Source organism: Saimiri boliviensis, chromosome 14 (genome assembly GCF_048565385.1).
Source record: "Saimiri boliviensis isolate mSaiBol1 chromosome 14, mSaiBol1.pri, whole genome shotgun sequence".
NCBI lineage: Eukaryota > Metazoa > Chordata > Mammalia > Primates > Cebidae > Saimiri > Saimiri boliviensis.
The window spans coordinates 20,991,020-21,013,532 of NC_133462.1; the positions used below are offsets into that span (position 1 = coordinate 20,991,020).

Genomic DNA, 22,513 nt, shown 5'->3' on the forward strand with positions numbered 1-22,513 from the left:
GTGAGCCGAGATCGTGCCATTGCACTCCAGCCTGGGTAACAAGAGTGAAACTCCGTCTCCAAAAAAAAAAAAAAGTACAGCTCCATTCTGAGACTAGCAGAGTACATTCCTTGCCGGTCATAAGCTGTAGTCATGAGGTGTTTACAGTTGAGGAAACAGTCTGAAGATAGATACAGGGACACTCCTACAACAGTGGGGAGTCCAGATGTCCCAATACCCATAATAATGTATGCTTTCAAGATAATAGTTATGCTTTGATGTGCTTGACACTAGAATGTCGAGACTAGTTTAAATCAAGACAGTAATAAATTTTGGCATTCTGCCTGCTCATCCACACATAGACACAGCTTAGCTTAGTTTGTTCATAGGTAAGACTCCTGTATAAGAAAAACTTAAAGCCAGTACGTTCCTCCTCTTGCTTTCTGAGGGCCTCCTGCTCTCTAATGGTGTAGCGTCTAAGAAACTTGATTCTTTCACTGCACTCTGTGACTCACCTTAAATTCCTTCCTGAACAAGATCCAAGAACCCTCTCTTGGGGTCTGGATCAAGACTCCTTTTACAGTAACACCATACCTTGCATTGTTAGCAGAAAGGACAGAGGCACCGGAATAGAGACCAAGGAGGAGAAATCAGGCGCGTGAGGTAGAGAAAATCACCGGCGTAAAGAAGACTGTTTTAAACAAATATTATGCTAGACAACTGAGAAAGCAAATGAGGCAGAGAGAGAGAAAGAGAGCAATAAGGAGAAATGAAAACACATTACATGCAATTCTGAACCTACTCCCTTCCACTAGCTCTTAGCTGCCTTCTGTCCCTTTCCTATTTAATATAATGCAATGTTTACAATCAGTGATGTTTGCTGTTGGGATCTATCTAGTCGAGGGCACCTTTTAGAATATGTAATTGGGAGAAGAAAAGGCGGTTTGCGTTGATGCTGAAGCTGTTTAAGATTCAGGGCGCTATGATCTGAATGTCTGTCCCCTGCCTCCGCCACTGAATCATATGTGGAAACCAAATCCCCAATGTGACAATATCAAGAGGTGAGACCTTTGAGGAGATATTAAGTCATGAGGCTGGAGTTCTCATGAATGGATTGGTGCCCGTATAAAAGAGGCCCAAGCTTGTTTGCTCAGAAGGTGGACAGTGTAGCGGCAGGGTTTCAGGATGAGAGGAGCCTCTCTGCTAGCAATGTTGCGCGGAACCAGCAAGGGCTGCCCACGTCCCGGAGGGAAACGTTTGTGTGAGCGCACAAATCACCCGGAAGACCTTGGCGCGGCTGCAGAGTTTTCTGGGAAGTGTAGTTTCTTGGTCCTTACAAGTAGCGGGTGTCCCTGGGTTCGGAGGCGTATCGGTCAACAGAGGACGACTGTGTGTGCTCAGGACACTTCGCGAGTGGTCCTAGCTGGCAGTCTCTGGGTCGACAGCCCGAGGCAGTTTAGTTTCTTTTTTTTTTTTTTTTCTTTTTTTGAGACAGTTTCGCTCTTGTTACCCAGGCTGGAGTGCAATGGTGCGATCTCGGCTCACCGCAACCTCCGCCTCCTGGGTTCAGTCAATTCTCCTGCCTCAGGCTCCTGAGTAGCTGGGATTACAGGGACGTGCCACCATGCCCAGCTAATTTTTTGTATTTTTAGTAGAGACGGGGTTTCACTAATGTTGACCGGGATGGTCTCGATCTCTTGACCTCGTGATCCACCCGTCTCGGCCTCCCAAAGTGCTGGGATTACAGGCTTGAGCCACCGCGCCCGGCCCAGTTTAGTTTCTTACGAAGCCAAGACCGGTTTGCCCGCGGCGCGCCAAGATTGCGCTACCGCAGAGACTCTTGGGAAGTGTGGTCTTCCGGTGTCGGCTGTTCCCGGCACCCGGGAGTTTTGTCTGGCACGCGGAGGATTCTGGGAAATGTGGCTCGGCCGTGGGTGCCGTACAGGGTCAGTCCCGCCGTAGCCTCAGGTTTGGCGGCGGCTTCTAGACTCAGGAACGATTCTGAGCAGTGCCATTACCGGGGGTCTGCAGCCGTTGACAGCTCACCAGCGACGCTGCGATTCAGGTCCTCAGAGGTGCGGGCTCCGGGCGCCTGCGGGGACGACGAGACCCGGCTGAGGACTCCGGCAAGTGTGGGTCCTGGGGGCGGCGGCGGGGCTCGGGCCCTAGGTCGGTCCGCGGTGTGACCCCGACCGGGGTCTTGGCTTTTCCTGGCCTTCGTGTCCTGCTGGGTAAACACCGGGAGATGACGGCGCCGACCTCTTGGCGCGGTTGCGAGAGAGAAGTGGGCGGGAGAGCAGACGCCAGCCACAGTTGTTTTTGGGTTATGTAGTCATGAAGCCGGCGCTTTGCAGTTGTGTAACCTTGAACAAATGGGTTCAGTATCTTGGAATTTCGGTTTTGTCGTCGATTAAAGAAGAAATTGGTAATAATGTGAATGCCCATCGCGCATAATGGTGACGATTGAACGAGTTGATAAAGATATTACTGTTGTTTTATGAGGCTTTTATGTACAGAATAATTGATTTTCCTCGCAAGTGGCACCTGGTAAATTGTTACCCCTTGCGGAGAAACACCTGTTTGTTTCCAGGGAGAGATTAGCGCCCCGGAGAGTGATTACCAAGGTGCTTGTCCGTTACGGGGTGTCACAGGTGCTGCAAGATAAAAGCGTGATTTTTCCTGACTGCTTTTTCCTGCCCTTCTGTGCCCTCAAGACACTGCCCATTTCTAAGGTAAGAGACTGGAAAGAGGACTCTGCTGGCTGTCGGAAATTGCAGAGTAATGTCTCAAGTAAGTCGGTGTGTCCTTAAATCTCCCAGAAACAGCTTATCAGGCCTCTGTGTGTTTGCTTTGTTTCCCCTGCCTGTTCCCATCTAGTCAAGTCCACTTAAGGGACTGGATCTATGGTTTCTTTCATTGTCCTTCTCACCCAGTGTTCCCATTTTCTACAGTTTTTTGCTAGAAGACTTTGTAGTCTTGCCCAAATTTTTAAACTGTAATTCACAATGCAGCTTTGGAATGTAAGGTTATTTGTTTTATGGTTGTCAAAACCGTACCATGTGGTCTCAAGTGAAGAGATGTTTGCGGTCATCCTTGATTCTTCTCCTTGACTTATAACTCATATTTAGGTCCTCTAATTGGATCTAAATTATACACCATGTACAGCATCTGACCATTAGTTACCCCACCTCCACCTCATCCAGGACACCTGCATTGTCACGGTAGCCTTCTAGCTAGATTCCCTGCACCTGCCCTTAACCCTCATCAGTCTGTTGTCAGTACAGCTGTCACCGTGATCCTATTGTTATGTAAATTCCTGTCATTCCTCTACCTACACGTTTTCAGTGACTAGCTCAAAGTCAGTTTTGCAGTGACCTCTTTGTGCAATTAGGCTGTTATCTCTTTGATCCCACCTTCCTTCTCTGCCTCCTCATCCCTGTGAGTGCCAGCCACCACTGTCACCAGTTGCTGTGCCATCCACGTGAAATATTCTTCACCCACATATGCACAAGCTTGCATTCTTTTTTTTTTTTTTTTGAGACGGAGTTTCGCTCTTGTTACCCAGGCTGGAGTGCAATGGCGCCATCTCGGCTCACCGCAACCTCCGCCTCCTGGGTTCAGGCAATTCTCCTGCCTCAGCCTCCTGAGTAGCTGGGATTACAGGCACGCGCCACCATGCCCAGCTAATTTTTTGTATTTTTAGTAGAGACGGGGTTTCACCAAGTTGGCCAGGATGGTCTCGATCTCTTGACCTCGTGATCCACCCGCCTCGGCCTCCCAAAGTGCTGGGATTACAGGCGTGAGCCACCGCGCCCGGCCCTAAGCTTGCATTCTTATCTCCTTCGTGTGTTTTCTTGGTGGTTAATTCTCAGAAAAGCTTCGCTGAACGCCTGTTTGCACTTGCAGTCACCTTCCTTCGCCTAGCACTTCCACTCCTCCAGCACTGCGTTGTCGTTTTCAACGGTCTGTGTCACTCAGTAGCTGATGTACTGTATGTTCAGTAGATTTACGTGCTCATTGTCTGTTCCTGGTGGGAGGAATATTTTTTCTTTTTTGCTGACTGTTATAGCTTCAGTACCCAGAGTGGTACCTGGCACCAAATAGATGCTTAGTAAGTAATTGTGGAGTGAGTTAAGATGAGTAATGAAGAACTGGTGGGGCAGAATCATGGCATGGAAGGTGAAGTTTGCACAGGAGGGGATGTGTGGGTAGCAGATGTTCATGTTGGGTGAGATCTGTTTTCTTGGAAAAATTAGATAATTAGAATTGAAAACCTGGTGTGGTGGTACATGCCTGTTGTGCCAACTACTCAGAAGACTGATGAGGTGGGAAGATTTCTTGAGCCCTGTGGTAGGAGGCTGCAGTGGGCTATGATTATGTCACTGTACTCCAGCCTGGCAACAGAGCAAGACCCTGTCACTTTAAGAATAGCGCCGGGCGCGGTGGCTCAAGCCTGTAATCCCAGCACTTTGGGAGGCCGAGGCGGGTGGATCACGAGGTCGAGAGATCGAGACCATCCTGGTCAACATGGTGAAACCCCGTCTCTACTAAAAATACAAAAAATTAGCTGGGCATGGTGGTGCGTGCCTGTAATCCCAGCTACTCAGGAGGCTGAGGCAGGAGAATTACCTGACCCCAGGAGGCGGAGGTTGCGGTGAGCCGAGATCGCGCCATTGCACTCCAGCCTGGGTAACAAGGGCGAAACTCCGTCTCAAAAAAAAAAAAAAAAAAAAAAAAAAAAAAAAGAATAATAATAATAATAGGCGGGGCGCAGTGGCTCAGGCCTGTAATCCCAGCACTTTGGGAAGCCGAGGCAGGCAGATCATGAGGTCAAGAGATTGAGACCAGGCTGGGCGCGGTGGCTCAAGCCTGTAATCCCAGCACTTTGGGAGGCCGAGGCAGGTGGATCACGAGGTCGAGAGATCGAGACCATCATGGTCAACATAGTGAAACCCCGTCTCTACTAAAAATACAAAAAACTAGCTGGGCGTGGTGGCGCGTGCCTGTAATCCCAGCTACTTAGGAGGCTGAGGCAGGAGAATTGCCTGAGCCCAGGAGGCAGAGGTTGTGGTGAGCCGAGATCGCGCCATTGCACTCCAGCCTGGGTAACGAGAGCGAAACTCCGTCTCAAAAAAAAAAAAAAAAAAAAAGAGATTGAGACCATCCTGGCCAACAAGGTGAAACCCCATCTCTACTAAAAATACAAAAATTAGCTGGACATGGTGGCGCGCGCCTGTAGTCCCAGCTACTTGGTAGGCTGAAGCAGGAGGATTGCTTGAACTCAGGAGGCAGAGATTGCAGTGAGCCAAGATTGTGCCACTGCACTCCAGCCTGGCGCCTTGTGACAGAGCAAGACTCTGTCTCAAAAAAAAATAATAATAATTAATAAAAATAAAGGCTAAAGTGAACTAATGCAAAATCATTCGTTCATCTTCTAAACACTTAGGAAATACTTGTCAGGAAAAGTGAACATGGGTACACTGACACACAGGACCTCATGACCTAGTGCAGTATTGTCTAGGAGAACTTTCTGCAGTGGTGGAAGTGTTCTCCATGTGTACTGGTCAGTACGGTAGCCATCAGCCCCATATGACTATTGAGTACTTGAACTATGGCTTAAGCAATGGAGGAAATGAATTTTAAATTTTCTTTTTTTTTTTTTTTTTTCTTTTTTTTTGAGACGGAGTTTCACTCTTGTTACCCAGGCTGGAGTGCAATGGCGCGATCTCGGCTCACCGCAACCTCCGCCTCCTGGGTTCAGGCAATTCTCCTGCCTCAGCCTCCTGAGTAGCTGGGATTACAGGCACGTGCCACCATGCCCAGCTAATGTTTTGTATTTTTAGTAGAGACGGGGTTTCACCATGTTGACCAGGATGGTCTCAATCTCTTGACCTCGTGATCCACCCGCCTCGGCCTCCCAAAGTGCTGGGATTACAGGCTTGAGCCACCGTGCCCGGCCGCCAGTGGGGCAGTCTTGATGTGGGTGTGATGAATCCAGACCCTTAGTCCATTCACCTTGAATGCAGTGGGAGTGGTCAGGATAACCGTGTAGGGTCCCTTCCAACCGGGGGTGAGGCCGGAAGTAGCGAATCTTTTAACAAGGACAGAGTCTACAGGCTAGAAGGGGTGTGTCGGCTGGTGTGCAATGTCCAATGGGGTGGGACGGGTGTCCTTAATGAGCTGGTGTATCTGGGATTGAACAGACTGGAGCGCCTGTAAGGACTTAAGGAGTGTATGGTTATGGACTTCAGCATGCACCGTATCTGCGGGTCTGGGGAGTAAGGGAGGGGGCCTGCTGAACATGATTTCAAAAGGGGAGAAGCCTTTCTGACAGGGTGTGCATTGGACGTGGAGGAGGACAGGAAGCAGACTGACCCAGTTTTCACCGGTCACTAGGATAAACTGTCAGGGTTTCTTTTATGGTCTGGTTCATTTGTTTGGCTTGTCCTGAACTCTGGGGATGATAGGCACAGTGTAATTTCCAGGATACACCCTAGGCCCTGAGACATTTGTGCAGTAAAGGCGGGCCCATTGTCCGACCCCAGCATTAGAGGTAGGCTGAACTGAGGAACAAGGTTCTGTAATAGTTTTTTGTGACCACCAAAGTAGTCTTGGACCTAGTGGGGAAGGCCTTGACCCATCCAGAGAACGTAGCTATAAACACCAGGAGGTATTTATAGTCATTTGCCGGGGGTTTATTTCAGTGAAATCTACTTCCCAGTGCTCCCCAGGGCTAGTTCCTCTGAGTCTCACTCCTACCTGGCTAGACCTGTTCCCTCCCGGATTTACTCCGGCACATACATCACACGGAGTAGTGATTTCCTTGATAAGTTCATGTAAGTGGGGAATGTAGTACTTGGCTTTTAGCGGTTCAGTTAGTTTGGTCTGTCCTAAGTGAGTGGCCTGGGGTGTGTCCTTAACTAGGGCCGGTCCTAGAGCCTCAGGGACCACAATGCTTTGGTCTAGCAGTATCCACCATCCTGTGGAGTCCTGTGTGGCACCCTGTTCCTTTGCAAAGTCCTTCTCACCTGAGGAGTATATGGTAGTAGGGGGCAGAACTGGGGTGGGCGGGGTTACAAGAGGGTCAGCGGTTTCACAGGCCCATGGCTGCCTGCCTGGCTGGTAAGTCAGTAGCCCTGTTTCCCCTTGCCTCTGGTGACTCCCCCGTTTGGTGTCCCTTGCAATGGACTAGTGGCACACTCTTGGGCTTCCATATAGCCTCTAGCAGGGCTAGAATTTCTTCTTTATGTATTTATTTATTTTGAGACGGAGTCTCACTCTGTCACCAGGCTGGAGTGCAGTGGCGTAATCTCGGCTCACTGCAACCTCCGCTTCCTGGGTTCAAGCGATTCTTCTGCCTCAGCCTCCTGAGTAGCTGGGACTACAGGCGCATGCCACCACACCTGGCTAATTTTTGTATTTTTAGTAGAGACGGGGTTTCACCATGTTGGCCAGAATGGTCTTGATCTCTCGACCTTGTGATCCACCCACCTCAGCCTCCCAAAGTGCTGGGATTACAGGCTTGAGTCACCGCGCCTGGCCCCCTCCTCTTTATTTTTAATAGCTTTTCCTTCTGAGGTAAGTAGTTCTCTTTTTTTTTTTGAGACGGAGTTTCGCTCTTGTTACCCAGGCTGGAGTGCAATGGCGCGATCTCGGCTCACCGCAACCTCCACCTCCTGGGTTCAGGCAATTCTCCTGCCTCAACCTCCTGAGTAGCTGGGATTAAAGGCACGCGCTACCATGCCCAGCTAATGTTTTGAATTTTTTTAGTAGAGACGGGGTTTCACCATGTTGACCAGGATGGTCTCGATCTCTTGACCTTGTGATCCACCTGCCTCGGCCTCCCAAAGTGCTGGGATTAGAGGCGTGGGCCACCACGCCCGGCCCCTCTTTCTTTATATATTGCTCCATGTACATGAGCTATAGCGAAGGCATAATGGCTGTCGGTGTAAATAGTGACAGTCTTTCCCTCTGCCCAGTTTAAGGCTTTTTTCAGGGCTGTAAGTTCAGCGTTTTGGGCTGAAGTCCCATGAGGAAGGGCCTGGGCCCAGATGACCTGCTCTAGGGTCACTACGGCTGCCCCCACATACCTGACTCTGTTGACCATAAAACTGCTGCCATCCGTATATAGTACCTCTTCTGGGTTCCGTGAGGGGACATCAGTGAGGTCTAGTCACGCGGTTTGGATGACATCTATTATTTGTTGAGTCATGTATGGGTTCTTCTGGCTCACTGTTAGCCAGCAGTGTGGCCAGATTCAGGACTGTAGTCTTCAGGAACTTAATGCGGGGCTGGTCCAAGAGTAGATCCTGATACCATACTATGCAGGCATTAAATGTCCACCTTCCTGGAGCCCCTCGGAGTAGTGATTCTACTGCATGGGATGCCACTAGGTTTAATTCCTGCCCCAGAGTTAGTTTGTCCGCCTCCTTTACTAACAGGGCTGTTGCTGCCATGGACCGAAGGCAGGCTGGCCACCCAGAGGCTACAGGATCAAGTGTTTTTGATAGGTAGGCAACCGGCCTGGACCATGGTCCTAATGTCTGCGTGAGCACCCCTTCACGATTCCTTGTTTTTCATATACAAACAACTGGAAGGGTTTAGAAGTAGCTGGCAAGGCCAGGGCTGGGCCCGAGGTCAGAGCGGCTTTAAGTTTAACAAAAGCCTGTTGTTCTATTACTGTTCAAATTGGGGTTGATTCCCTCCTATGCAGGCATACAGAGGCTTGGCTATTTTGGCAAAACCTAAAATCCGTAGCCTACGGTACCCTACCACCCCAAGGAACTCCTGATCTTGGCGTTCTGTGGTAGGGGTGGGTATTTGTAGTACTGCTTGGACTCAGCTGGACGCCAGCGCCCGGTTGCCTTTTTCTTGATATAGCCCAGGTCCGTAACCTTTTGTTGACAGAGTTGGGCCTTTTTGGCTGAGACTCGATATCCCAGAGTTCGTAGGGTCAACAGTAATGACTGGGTGGCTTCCTTGCAGGCCTCTTGGGTTCTTGAGGCCAGAAGGAAGTTATCTACATATTGGAGTAGAGTACACTCAGGGAACTCGGCCTGGAAGGCGACAAGATTCTGGCTCAGTGCCTCATCAAATAGGGTGGGAGAGTTCTTGAATCCCTGAGGCAGCTGGGTCCATGTGAGTTGCCCCAAGACCCTAGTGTCCAGGTCCGTCCACTCAAAGGCAAATATGGGTCTGCTGACTGGGGCCAGTGGCATGCAAAGGAATACATCCTTGAGGTCCAGGATGTTATGGTAATGGTTTGGGTTCAGGAGGCTTAGGGTATATGGATTTGGAACCATGAGGTGGACAGTTTCTACTCTTTTATTTACTTCAAGTCCTGTACTGGCCGGTAATCCTTTGTGCCAGGTTTTAGAACAGGGAGCAGAGGGGTGTTCCAGGGTGACGTACAGGTGGTGAGAATTCCTCCTTCCAGGAGTCTCGTTATGTGCAGAGTGATTCCCTGCCTGGCTTCCGGAGCTGCTGTCACCAACAGTTGGACCACAACCGGGGTACAGTGTTCTGCCAGACCTGGGGGGTTGGTCTCAGTCCACACTCAGGGTACACTCTCCTGGAATTGGCGGAGGTGGTCTGACTTTGATGCCTGATTTGTTTCCGGTGATAAAGCTCCTGCAAGAGCTGCTCGTCTGACAGCACAGGTGATGAGGATTTGCTGAGGTGCTTCTGATACGAAGGGCAAAGGGGGACAGAGAGGCAGGCCTGGTTTTCACAGGAGATGGTTGCTTGAAGTTTGTGAAGTAGGTCCTGCCCTAATAGCAGGTAAGAGCTGGTGCCATTTCCTAAGTCAGTGACTCCATTTGTGGTCCATGAACTTGTCATGGTCTTTCCTGTGGCCCCTTGGTTGACTGTTTTCCTACTGGATAGTGGTCCCAGAGGCTGAGTAAGGACTGAGTGGGCTGCCTTGCTGTCCACTAAGAAACTGATAGGTTTGCCCCCAATCTTTAAAGTAACCCTGGGCTCCTGGGGGGCTTAACAGATAAGAGCCCTGGCCCCAACAATCCTGACCTTCTAAATTGAGGATAGCCCTTGGTGGTTTTTTCCCCCGAGTGGTTACTCGTCTTTCTCTCTGGGGAACTCGTTTTTCCAGTGTCCCTCTTTACAGTATGCACACTGGCTTCTTCCTAACAGAGGGCCGGGGACCCCGGGGGCCCTTTTGCAAGGCCCCCTGCCCTCATGGAATGACTCGTGTCTCCTGAAGGGCTGTTACTGCCTTAGTACCCTTTTTGTCTTGTATGGTTCCAGGAGTATCCGTTATCAAAAAACACCTGGGCAGTTTCCAGCAATTGGGTCAGATTCATTCCCTGGAATCCATCTAGTTTTTATAACTTTTTCCTGATATCTGGGGCTGACTGGGAGACAAAGGCCAAGGTAATGGCCCGTTGATTTTCTGGGGCCTCAGGGTCTACAGGAGTATAGGTACGGTATGCCTCTTGTAGGCATTCCAGGAAAGCAGCCGGTGACTCCTGCGGACCCTGAGTCACTGTTCTTACCTTGGAGACGTTGATGGGCCTCCTGGCTGCCCCCTTAACCCCCACTAAAAGATATCAGTGAAAAGTGTTCAGAGCCTGGTGACCCCCTGAGGTGTTGGGGTCTCACTAGGGTTGGGTAGAGGGAAAAAAACCTCTTCAGTTGGGTCCCTGTCCTCTTCTACTGTTGCTCCCCCTGGACCTATGATGGCTTTCAGGGCTTCCTGTCTAATTCTGCCTCTTTCCTCTGTGGTGAACAGAATCGGTAATAATTGTTGGCAGTCGTCCTAAATAGGGCAATGATTCCGGAGTACAGATTCCAAGGGCCCTGTCAAAGCCTGGGGCTTCTCAGAGAATGGGGGATATTGAGCCTTCCAGTTAAGTAAGTCACTTTAAGAGAAGGGGATGTGAACAAAGAATGGGCGACCCCAATTGTCTCCTCCCATTGGGGGCATCTCTCGGAGAGGAAGGACCGCCGGTGGGTGTGGAGTGCTGCTGCCGGTGTGCACGGGGGACAATGGTTGGTTACTGGTACTGCCTGGAGGAGGATGCTGAGGCCCCGATTCGGGGGGCCTTGAGAATGGTGGAGGTAATTCTTGATCTTCGGCCAGGGAAGAGAGTACGGCTGGCGCCAAAGGGGCTTTCTTGGGGCCTGCCAGCATAACTTGTAACCCAGCATGTTTTATGCAGCGTTAAAGCCAAGAGGGGTACTGTTGAACTAAGCCTAGCCACTGGTCAATGTATGGAAACTGATTGGGTGCCCAAGGGAACCTGTCACCACATTCCATACAGCCTGGATTACCTTGGGATCTTATGTCCTGCTGTCTGGCCACCCCACCCCAAACGATGGCCACTCCAATTTACACAGGGTGCGGAAGAGTAGGAGAAGGACCGGGTTGGCAACAAGGAGAAACCCAGCTCAAGGCTGGTTTGAGGGAGGAAGCAGAGAGGACAGTTCAGAGGACAACTCTGCAACTGACCAGTTAGAAGGTAAAGCAGCCCAGGCTGGGCATGGTGGCCCACACCTGTAATCCCAGCACTTTGGGAGGCCGAGGTGGGTGGATCAGGAAGTCAGGAAATCGAGACCATCTGGCTAACACGGTGAAATCCCGTCCCTACTAAAAATACAAAAAATTAGCTGGACATGATGGCACACACCTGTAGTCCCAGCTACTAGGGAGGCTGAGGCAGGAGAATCACTTGAACCTTGAACCTGGGTGGCAGAGGTTGTGGTGAGCTGAGATTGTGCCATTGCACTCCAGCCTGAGCAATAAAAGTGAGACTCTGTCTCAACGAAAAAAAAAAAAAAAAAAATTAGCTGGACGTCATGGTCCACACCTGTAGTCCCAGCTACTCGGGAGGCTGAGGCAAGATAATCTTTTAAACCCAGGAGGTGAAAGTTGCAGTGAGCCCAGATCGCGCCAGTGCACTCCAGCCTGAGCAACAGAACAAGACCCTGTCTCAAAAAAAAAAAAATAATAATAATCCCTTCTCAGCCTTTTGGGTAAGATTAAGTGTAGGATCAAAAAAAAAAAAAAGCAAAGCAGCTCAGCTCGCAGGGAAGCAAGAGCCAGCACTGGAGCCTCCATGGCTGGACTTTACTTTCTGGCCCCCACTGGCATCACTTCCTCCAGGAAGTGCCCCCCTGGTCCTGCTGAAAGCCCCACTCCCCATCTCAGTGCTCTCCACGCTGTGGAAGTCCTTGGTTAAAACTCCCTGACCTTCCCTGTACTTGCCAGTTTAGGCCACCAGGGGGCGCCCGCTGGACTCCAGGGCTGCCATTTCCCCTGCGGGAACCTCCTGGTATTCCCTTGGGCTTGGCCTGTACAGCTCAGCTGGTTCCCGGCCCCTTGGGTGAGTCACAGACCTCACACCTGACAGTGGGGGAGGGAGAAGGGCGCAGCAGCCAAAAGGCAGGTCCAGGTTCTCCTAGGAGTGAGTGACTTCAGTTCAGATGTCCCCTGAACCTGTGGGGATGCTGACATCAGGACCAGGGCCCCCCCACGTGCAGACCCCATGTTCCCGTCAGTCCTGGGGAGCACGGAAAGCCCCCCCACTACATTTCATGGGGCAACCGCCCTTAACACCCCAACACACACAGTACCCGAGGCTACCCTAAAGTCTGAAAGGCAGACACATGTGAGGTTTTAGAGGAATTTATACAAAAGTCCTGAAACCACAAAGTTCTTAACACCTGAAAACCAGCTCCATGACAGACAAATTGGACACGTGAATTTGCTGGAATTTGCTTAAGAAATACCAAACCTGGTCCAAGATCTTAGAAAATTATATTCTTTTAAAGAAAATGAAAATATCCTCAAGGGAAAAACTTAATTTAAGTCAAATCTGGTCCTTTTGTAGTGGAGCCCATGCCCAGTGCTCAGACACGGGCTTTCCCGCAGCACGGCCAGGGTGCCCCTTCGTGTTGCTCCTGAGGGAGACCTGGGGCTAGAGCCCCCGCGGGCTTCTCCCAGGCTGAGCAGGAGGGTAGGGGAGTCCCAAGCCAGGAACCCTGGAAGGGGGAACAGGGCAGCAACTGGGGCTGCAAACACTCATCAGAGTTCCCAGGGCCAATTCCCACAGTGACCATGTGGCCACAGTGTCCTTTGCAGGCCCCTTCCCCACAGGTGTCATTCCTCACCCCCTGCTGGGACCCCACCTAAACCAGGCGCCTTCCCACCCACCAGCAGGCACTGCGATAGGAGATGCAGGAATAACCAGCCCCGCCTTCCAGACCACACACTGCCTGGGAGCACGCTTGTGTTGGGGGAGTCCCAGGCCCCTTAACAACGGACAGCAGCTCCTACCCAGGAATGCACCCGGGTCACCTCACACCCGTGGCCAGGACAGGGGCTCTCTCCATCCTGGTGATCCACAGCCTACCCTGAAGCTGCAGGATGCATGGGGACCCCCAAGTGGAAAGCTGGTGGTGGGGTGAGTGGGAGGCAGGGCCCGCAGGGAAGTGAGTTGAGCAGGCACAGACGGTGAATAAATAGAAGCTTCCACGCGGGGGTCCGGCCCCTGCAGACAGCAGCTCAGTGAGAAGGTAGGACTGGGGGAAGCCCACCCTGACACTGACCAGGGCCACCCACACGGCCCTCCCTCCACCCCCACCCCCACCCCCACCCCAGTCCAGGGATGGGTTTTCCCCTGCTCAGAGCTCAGTGACGTGCACGGTCGGTGAGGGAAGAGGCCCAGGCTGGAGGCGCTGAAGGTGGCAGCGACGACACAGCAGGTGGCCCGCCAGGGGATAGCAGCGGCGTCCTTCCTCCCCACTCAGCTGCAGCCCACAGTCCTAAGGAAGAACACAACCCCCAGAGTCAGCAGAAAGAGGCACATTAGGGCACTTTAGAGGTCACGGGAGGGGGCAGACCTGCAGGGCTTCTTATAAGATCAATAAAGACTCTTCCAAGGGTGCAGGAATCCAGCATTTTGGGAGGCCAAGGCACTGCCTCAGTCAGGAGTTCGAGACCAGCCTGGCCCACATGGTGAATCCCTATCCCAACTAAAAATACACAATTAGCTGGGTATAGGGGCACATGCCTGTAATCCCAGCTACTTGGGAGGCTAAAGCTGGAGACTCACTTGAACCCAGGAGACAGAGGTTACAGTGAGCAAAAATCTTGCCACTGCATTCCAGCCTGGGTGACAACAGCAAAACTCCATCTCAAAAATAGGTAAAGACTTTTCCTCTGCCAGAGAGGGGATGGGAATCCCAGCATGGAGCACAGAGGACTGGCACTGCCTCTCAGGCACACAAGAGGAAGTCACTGGATAGAAGTCAGGCTCCGGGGAGAGGGCTGGGCAGTCAACATGGGTATCACCAAAAAAACCTGATGGTTTGAGTGTTTTTTGTTTATTTGTTCCTTGTTTGAGAGAGGGTCTCTCACTGTTGCCCCTACCTCAGCCTCCCAAGTAGCTAGGACCACCAGCGCACCCACCACACCCTGTGAATTTCATTTTTTTGCAGCGATGGGGTTTCATTATGTTGCTCAGGTTGGTCTCAAACTCCTGACCTCAAGTGATCCTTCACCTCAGCCTCCTAAAATGCTGGGATTACAGGAATGAGCCACCACACCGGGACTGTTTTTTGTTTATTAAACAGGGTCACACTCTGTCACCCAGGCTGGAGAGCAGTGGTGCAATCTCAGCTCACTGCAGCCTGAAACTCCTGGGCTCAAGCAATCCTCCTACCTCGGCCTCTCAAGTAGCTGGAACTACAGACACATACCGCCATGTCCAGGTAATTTTTTCCCCTTTTATTTTGTAGAGATGGCATCTTGCTATGCTGATTATGCTGATCTTGAACTCCTGACTTCATAGCCATCCTCCCACCTGAGCCTCCCAAAGTGCTGGGACTGCAGGTGTGAGCCACCACGCTCAGCCAAACTTGATGGTTTTTAAAAACAAAACAGGCCAGGCACGGTGGCTCATATCTTGAATCCCAACAGTTTGAGAGGCCAAGGCGGGCAGATCACAAGTTCAATACCAGCCTGGCCAATATGGTGAAACCCCGTCTCTACTAAAGATACAAAATAAAATTAGCCAGGAGTGGTGGTGCTTGCCAGTAATCCCAGCTACTCCGGAGGCCGAGGCAGGAGAATCACTTGAACCCGGAAGGCAGAGGTTGCAGAGAGCCCAGGCTGTGCCACTGCACTACAGCCTGGGTGATAGGGTGAGACCCTGTCTCAAAAAAATAATATAATAATAACCAGCAGACTACTCTTCCAGGGAGTGCAGATCACTAGAAAAGAGAAGCGGGCAAACAGGAGGACCTTCCATGATGAGGTGGGATGAGAGGAGGCCTGGGCAGAGGAGATTTAAGGAGAGACAAAAGTGGAGAAAACCAAAACCCGGCCGTTCTGAGGGTAAAGCAAAGCAGGTGTGTGGAGGATGGAGCAGTTCCTGTGCTGCAAGCTGCTGGGAGGCCCAGAACGAAGTGTCTGCCAGTTCCCGTTACACAGGGGTCCCTGGGGCAGGCTGGCGGGATGAATGCCACCCCGAGGTGATCTGAAGAGGCACCAGGGGAAGCAGGGGGCTGGAATGCTGGCAGTTTTCACCCATTACCGAGAGCCCATGACATCCGGCACAGGGAAGGGAGCTGGGCTGCTGCAGTGCCACAAAACCACTCCTGTCCCTGGTCTCCTGCCTGGCCCACCACAGGCTGGTCGCTGCTACCAACTGCTGCACACCAGGCCAGCGAGGAGTGCTGGATTCCAGAGGTATCAGTCCCCCTCCAACCGCCTGGCCTCGGACAAGCAGCACCATCAGTGCCTGCCCTGGTCTGTGACTCTCAGCGTCAACCCCGCTGCTGCACTGGGTGCTGGGCTATCCCCAGGGGACCACACAGTCCACAGGACAGCCAAGCAGGCAGAGGAGCACAGAGCCCTGTTAGTGCTGGAGAGGAGCCCTGGCTCCTCTGCAGAACATCCCTGCTCCTCATCCTTCCTCCTGGGTACCCTGGCACCATCTGTGCTCCCGTGGCACCACTCACCCCCACTCAGGAGACCCTGTCACCCAAGGGATCCCTGATTGCTACCACAGATTTCCCACCACCACGCCCTCTGCTCTTGCTGGGAAGCAGTCGCCCACAGCCTCCTGGTTCTCCTGCCCAGGCCTCCTTAGCCTCCCTTTGTGGCCACTTCATCTGCATGTGTCCTGTAAGTGGCGGTGCTCCCTGAGCCATCCTGACCCCCACTCCTTGTTCTCCAACTTGCCCTGGAAGATTTCATTTTCTCCCTAGCTTCAGCTGCTGTCCCTGCATCCATCATGGGACCCTTGCTTCCCACCAGGACAGGAGAACAGAAATTGGATTTCCTCCAACTTCTATGAGAGTAAGACGCTGAACAGATGACTCCCAGGTCCCAGATCAGGGAGGCCCATCATCTCTCAGAGAAGGGAAACCTGGCAGGTACACCCCACAATGTCTGACTAACCGCCTGAACACTGCTCCAGCTGCCCGGGGGAGCCCCGTGGTCTCCCTGAGTTAAGAATTTGGGGAGGCCAAGGTGACGGGAATTCCCAGGGCTAAGATTCAGACCCCGTGTGATGGCTCATGCCAGTAATCCCAGCACTTTGGGAGGTCGAGGTGGGCAGATCACTTGAAGTCATGAGTTTGAAACCAGTCTGGCCAACATGGTGAAACCCTATCTCTACTAAAAATACAAAAATTAGCCAAGCATGGCGACAGGCACCTATAGTCCCAGCTGCGCAGGAGGCTGAGGCAGGAGAACTGCTTGAACCCAAGAGGCAGAGGTTACAGTGAGCTGAGATGGTGCTACTGCACTCCAGTCTGGGCAACAGAGCAAGACTTGTCTCCATAAACAAGATTCGGAGAAGAGAGCACCACACGTCAGTGACCCCAAATTCCCACAGCTGTCGGCAGGGTAGTTGAACCAGCACCCACTTAAAAGTCTACTGGACATCTTCATTTGGGGTCTCCAGCTACCAAAAATGAGAGCGTCTCATCCCCTCTTCCCCCCACCCTCACTCTGCTGCGGTTCTCATGAACACCCCCCAACCCTCAACCCCCAACATTCAGACACTGGCCAAATCCAGTCCTTTCTATGGCCTAACCATCACGCAACCTACTTTCCCAAACTTGGGCCCCCAATCGTGACTTCAGCTGCTCAGGGAGCACCTGCCTTCCCTTCCTCCCCCAATTCACTCTCTGCAGGGCTGGAAGGAAAGGCAGAATGGGGTAGATGCCATAAAACAGGTAAGGCCAGCACAGCGGCTCAGGTTGTAGTCCCAGCACTTTGGGAGGCTGAAGCCGGTGGATCTCTTGAGCCAAGGAGTTCAAGACCAGCCTGGGCACCATGATGAAACCCCATCTCTACTAAAAATATCAAAATTAGCTGGATGTGGTGGCTCAAGCCTGTGCTGTCAGCTACTCGGGAGGCTGAGGCAGGAAGATCGACTGAGCCTGGGAGGTTGAGGCTCCAGTGAGCTATGACTGTGCCACTGCACTCCAGTCTAGCAACAGAGCAAGGGCCCGTCTACAAAACAAAAACTGCCGGGCACGGTGGCGCATGCCTGTAATCCCAGCACTTTGGGAGGCCAAGGCGGATGGATCAAGAGATCAGGAGTTCAAGACCAGTCTGGCCAAGATGGTGAAATCTCTACTAAAACATAAAAACTAGTCGTGGTGGGTGCCTATAATTCCAGTTACCCAGGAGGCTGAGGTACAGCATCACTTGAACCAGGGAGGCGGAGGTTGCGGTGAGCTAAGATCACACCACTGAACTCCAGCTTGGTGAAGAAACAAGACTCTGTCTCAAAATAAAAATAAAAGCGAATTTTTTTTTTTTTTTTTTTGAGACAGTCTTGCTTTTGTTGCCCAGGCTGGAGCACAGTGGCATGACCTAGACTTACTGCAACCTCTGCCTTTTCCAGAGGAGCTGGGACTACAGCCACACGCCACCACACCCAGCTAATTATTATCTTTTTTTTTTTTTTTGAGTCAGACTTTAGCTTTTGTTGCCCAGGCTGGAGTGCAATGGCTCAATCTCAGCTCACTGCAACCTCTGCCTACTGGGTTCAAGCAATTCTTCTGCCTCAGCCTCCCAAGTAGCTGGGACTACAGGCATGCACCACCATGCCCGGCTAATTTTTTGTATTTAGTAGAGACAGGGTTTCACCATGTTGGTCTGGCTGGTCTCAAACTCCTGACCTCAGGTGATCCACCCGCCTCGGTCTCCTGAAGTGCTGGAATTACAGGCATGAACCACGCACCTGGCAAAACTAAAATTTTGAAAAGGGGAGCCCACAGAACACCTTGAAAGGAGAGCCGTGTGAGAGAACTGCCCCAGCTGCCAGCCTCCTGGGAACCCAGACTCACCTCACAGTGGTAACATGCCACATGGTAGTCTCTGTCCATGGACACCACACGGATGGTTGTTTCACAGCCCTGGAAGAAGAGATGGAGTTCACATACAATGAGCATGCACGGACTGGAGGGCAGCAGTCTGTGTGCGCACACTCCCACACACCACGCTTCTGTCCCGGCAGGTGCACACACAGACACACATGGGCTTGAAGTGTCCTCTACGGCTACAGCACCCAGCACACAAAGGACCACAAGGGTGTCACATGGGTGTCAATGGATGTGGATATTATCTTCACCTCATTGTTTTTTGTTTTGAGATTCAGTTTTGCTGTTGTTGCCCAGGCTGAAGTGCAATGGCCTGATCTTGGATCACCGCAACCTCTGCCTCTCGGGTTCAAGCAATTCTCCTGCCTCAATCTCCTGAGTAGCTGGGATTACAAGCATGCACCACCATGCCCCGCTAATTTTGTATTTTTTAGTAGAGATGGGCTTTCTCCATGTTAGTCAGGCGGTCTTGAACTCGACCTCTGGTGATCTGCCCACCTTGGCCTCCCAAAGTGCTGAGGCTGCAGGTGTGAGCCATCGTGCCTGGCCTCCTTTTTTTTTTTTTTTTTAAGAAACGGGGTCTCTCTCTCTTGCCCATGCTGCAGTCCAGTGGCGCAATCACAGCTCACTGAGGCCTGAAACTCCTGGGCTCAAACGATTCTCCGGCCTTAGCCTCCCAAGTAGCTGGGACTACATGCATGCACCACCACACCTGGCTAATTTTTTTTACTTTTTTGTAGAGATGGCCCAGGCTGGTCTCAAACCCCTGGCTTCAAGCAATCCTCCCACCTTGGCCTCCCAAAGTGCTGGGATTACAGGCATGGGCCCCTCTGTGCCTGGCCTGTTTTCACTTCCTTGAAGTCTCAAAAGGGCACTGCCAGTTCTGCTTCGGCAGGCACACCAGCCTGAGTCAGAGCCAGCACTGTGGGAAGACCCCAGGCCAGGAGAGCTGCAGCACCCACGGTGGGGGCTCCCACACAGACCACGTCCATCCCTCATCTGCTCCCTGGGCCCACCCCACCTCAGCCTGCAGAGCTGAGAAGACTCAGGGAGAAGCCCTTCTGTCAGCGGGGAATGGAGCGGAGGCTGGCAGTGGGGCAGCCAAGCAGCAGGGGCCACCATTTCCCTTGACCTCGTGCCAGGGGACATCTGTACCCGACGTGCACACGCACAACACCCATCCCTCCCTCTGTGGCCCAAGACCCGGTCTAGACCCACACAGAACAGGGGAGCAGCCGGGCTGAGCCAGGCTCAGGGTCAGTGGCTCCTACCTGTGCAGGGAGGATAGGACGGGCACAGGAGGCGCATTTTGGTGCAAAAACCCTGGAGGAATAAAGGAAACCAGAAGTGATCAGCTGAGTGATCAGAGGCCGAGGGCTCATGGACAGGTACACCCACAGGAGCCCCCCGTCGTGGCCCAAGCATCAGGCCCTGTCTCCCTGTGTGCCCATCTCAGGGCAGATAAGGAACAACTTCTACTGTGCCTTCTTGTACTGGCCGCCCACCCTTTTTTTTTCTCTTAACAGAAATGGGGTCTTGCTATGTTGCCCAGGCTGGTCTCAAACTCCTGGGTTCAAGTGATTCACCTGTCTCAACCTCCCAAAGTACTGGAATTACAGGCATGAGCCACTGTCCCCAGCCCTGGCCTCTTCTCTGACTGCCCATTTCACCTCCTCCCAATCTCCTCCTCCAGGAAGGCTGCGGGTGCTGCTCTGCTATCCGCCCCCATGTTTCCTGTGAGTTCCCTTCTCCTTAATGTCCAGGTCTGGGACACAGCTTAGCTAGGACCACTGCGAGACCTGGCTCCACCCTGAGTACCAGGGACCTATGCCCAGGACTCCAATCCCACGGAAGGCCCTGCTCAGAACCAGAGCTCCCAGGAATAAACCCGCAGCCACAGGAGGAGGAAACAGATCAGCTAGAAGAGGCCTGGCCTGGCAGGAGATAAAAAAGAGGAGGGGGAGAGGAGCACACAGGCCACAGCAGGGAAAGAAGAGGCAAAAGACACCTGGGGGCCGGACCCCAGGAGAGGGGATGCAGGCAGAGATGCATGCCTGTCCCAAGCCCGGGTGCATTTCAGGGGAGGTGGAAGGGAAAAGGCCAAGAACCAAGGACAGTCAGGGCAGCGGGACAAATGCTTCCAAGGGAGCTAGGAAGGGCAGCTTGAGTCCCCCCTACTCCACAGCGCCAGCGACTCACGTGTGATAGTCCCGCACGCAGTAGATGTTGTTCTCCACGTCCACGGTGAAGGGAACCCCGTCCAGACACTCGTTGCACACGGAGCATCGGAAGCAGCCTGGGTGATAGGACTTGCCCAGGGCCTGCAGGATCTGCGGAAGGACGGGGTGCATCAAGGGGTCAGCGCCGCCCCGTGAGAGGCTCCGGGCTCTGAACCCCGGGCTGGTCTGGAGCAGGGGAGAGGGTGGGGCCCTCAGACTCTGCCCATATCATAGGGGCTCCAGGGGGCTGGGGCGGCGGCTCACCATGTCCATGATGAGATGTCCACACACACTGCACTTGTCGGCCGTCTGCTGGAACCCAGAGTACTGGGAGGGGACACAGGATCCAGGACGTTGTGTGACAAAGGGGCACTCGCAGCCCAGCCAGCACCTGCGTCCTGGCCTCAGGTTTCCACGCAAGTCAGAATGAGGGTCCCTGCCCTCGCTCCCACCCCCGGCACTGCCGAGGCACAGCTCAGACTCACCAGGAAGTCCTCCTGGCAGTACACTTTCTCACCCACATTGTAGAATGCCTTCCCACGGAGTCTTCTCCCTGCAAAGACGAGGGTTGAGAGGGGTCCCTGCAACGCTGGAGACCAGGGATGGAGCTGCGCTTCCAGCTCTCGGCACCCTCCTCCAACAGATGAGACGCTGGGTTATGGGTGGTTTTCTAAATTTCCCTTTAATATTATGTAGTTATTGTTATAACAAAATTTCAGAAAAAAATCACACTGTCAATAGAATTACAAAAAATTGTCAAAGCAAATAAATATTTTGCTAATATAAATTCATGAGTTGATTAATAAACACAATCACTTTAACATCAGGTGAATTCAGAGCAGATTTCTGAGAATCAGTCTTTTTTTTTTCTTTTTTGTGAGATGGAGTCTCACTCTGTCACCCAGTTTGGAATGCAGTGGCGCAATTTCCACTCACTGCAACCTCCACCTCCTGGCTTCAAGCAATTCTCCTGCCTTAGCCTCCCAAGTAGCTGGGAATACAGGCACCTGCCACCATGCCTGGCTAATTTTTTATTTTTAGTAGAGATGGGGTTGCACTATGTTGGCCAGGCTGGTCTTGCATTCCTGACCTCGTGATCTGCCTGCCTCAGCCTCCCAAAGTACTTGGATTATAGGCATGAGCTACCATGTCCGTTCTGTTTTTTTTTTTTTTTTTTTTAAAGCTAGGGTCTCGCTCTGTTAACCTAAGCTGGAGTGCAGTGGCACAATCAGGACTCACTGCAGCTTCAATCTCCCAAGCTCAAGTAATCCTCCTGTCTCAGCCTCCCAAGTAACAGGGACTACAGGCATACACCACCACCACTCTTGGCTAATTTTTGTTATTTTTTGGTAGGGATGGGGTTTCGTCATGTTGCACAGGCTGGTCTCAAACTCAAATGATCTACCCACCTCAGCCTCCCAATGCGCTGGGATTACAGGCGTGAGTTGCCGAGCCCAGCCAGAATTAATCTTCCTAATCCATGAACATTAGCAGTACAACGTTCACCAGGAGAAGGACCCCAATAAGAAAGAGGTGTCCTTCACCTTTAAAGCAGTGTCGAGAGGGAAATTTACAGCAATAAATGCCCATCAGGAAAGAAAAGAAAGATCTAAAATTGACACCCTATTGTCAAAATTGAAAGAGCTAGAGGAGCAGGATCAAAAAACTCAAAAGCTGGCAGAAGACAAGAAATAACAAAGATCAGAGCAGAACTGAAGGAGACAGAGACACAAACCTTCAAAAAAAATCAATAAATCTAAGAGCTGTTTTTATCAAAAGATCAACAAAATAGTCCAGTAGCCAGATTAATAAAAAAGAAAAGGGAGAAGAATCAAATAGATGCAATAAAAAACAATAAAGGGGACATCACCACTGACTCCACAGAAATAGAAACTACAATCAGAGATTACTACAAACAACTCTATGCACATAAACCAGTAAACCTGGAAGAAATG

At 51.9% G+C, this 22,513-nt stretch overlaps 1 protein-coding gene and 1 long non-coding RNA gene across 2 annotated transcripts in view; one reads left to right on the forward strand and one right to left on the reverse strand.

The window, feature by feature from the left end:
* On the forward strand, positions 1-18,905 carry LOC141581289 (uncharacterized). Its single transcript, XR_012513876.1, has 2 exons — positions 1-2,109; positions 2,574-18,905. It is a non-coding gene; the product is annotated as an uncharacterized LOC141581289 (long non-coding RNA).
* Positions 10,580-22,513, reverse strand: part of WTIP (WT1 interacting protein) — a 27,177-nt gene continuing 15,243 nt past the window's right edge. The window contains exons 3-8 of the mRNA XM_010348045.3: positions 21,044-21,111; positions 20,823-20,885; positions 20,539-20,669; positions 19,611-19,662; positions 18,307-18,375; positions 10,580-13,761 (exon numbers count right to left, since the gene is read on the reverse strand). Coding sequence (XP_010346347.2) covers positions 13,621-13,761; positions 18,307-18,375; positions 19,611-19,662; positions 20,539-20,669; positions 20,823-20,885; positions 21,044-21,111 — 524 coding nt within the window. The 3' untranslated portion in view covers positions 10,580-13,620. The remainder of the gene's footprint in view (positions 13,762-18,306; positions 18,376-19,610; positions 19,663-20,538; positions 20,670-20,822; positions 20,886-21,043; positions 21,112-22,513) is intronic.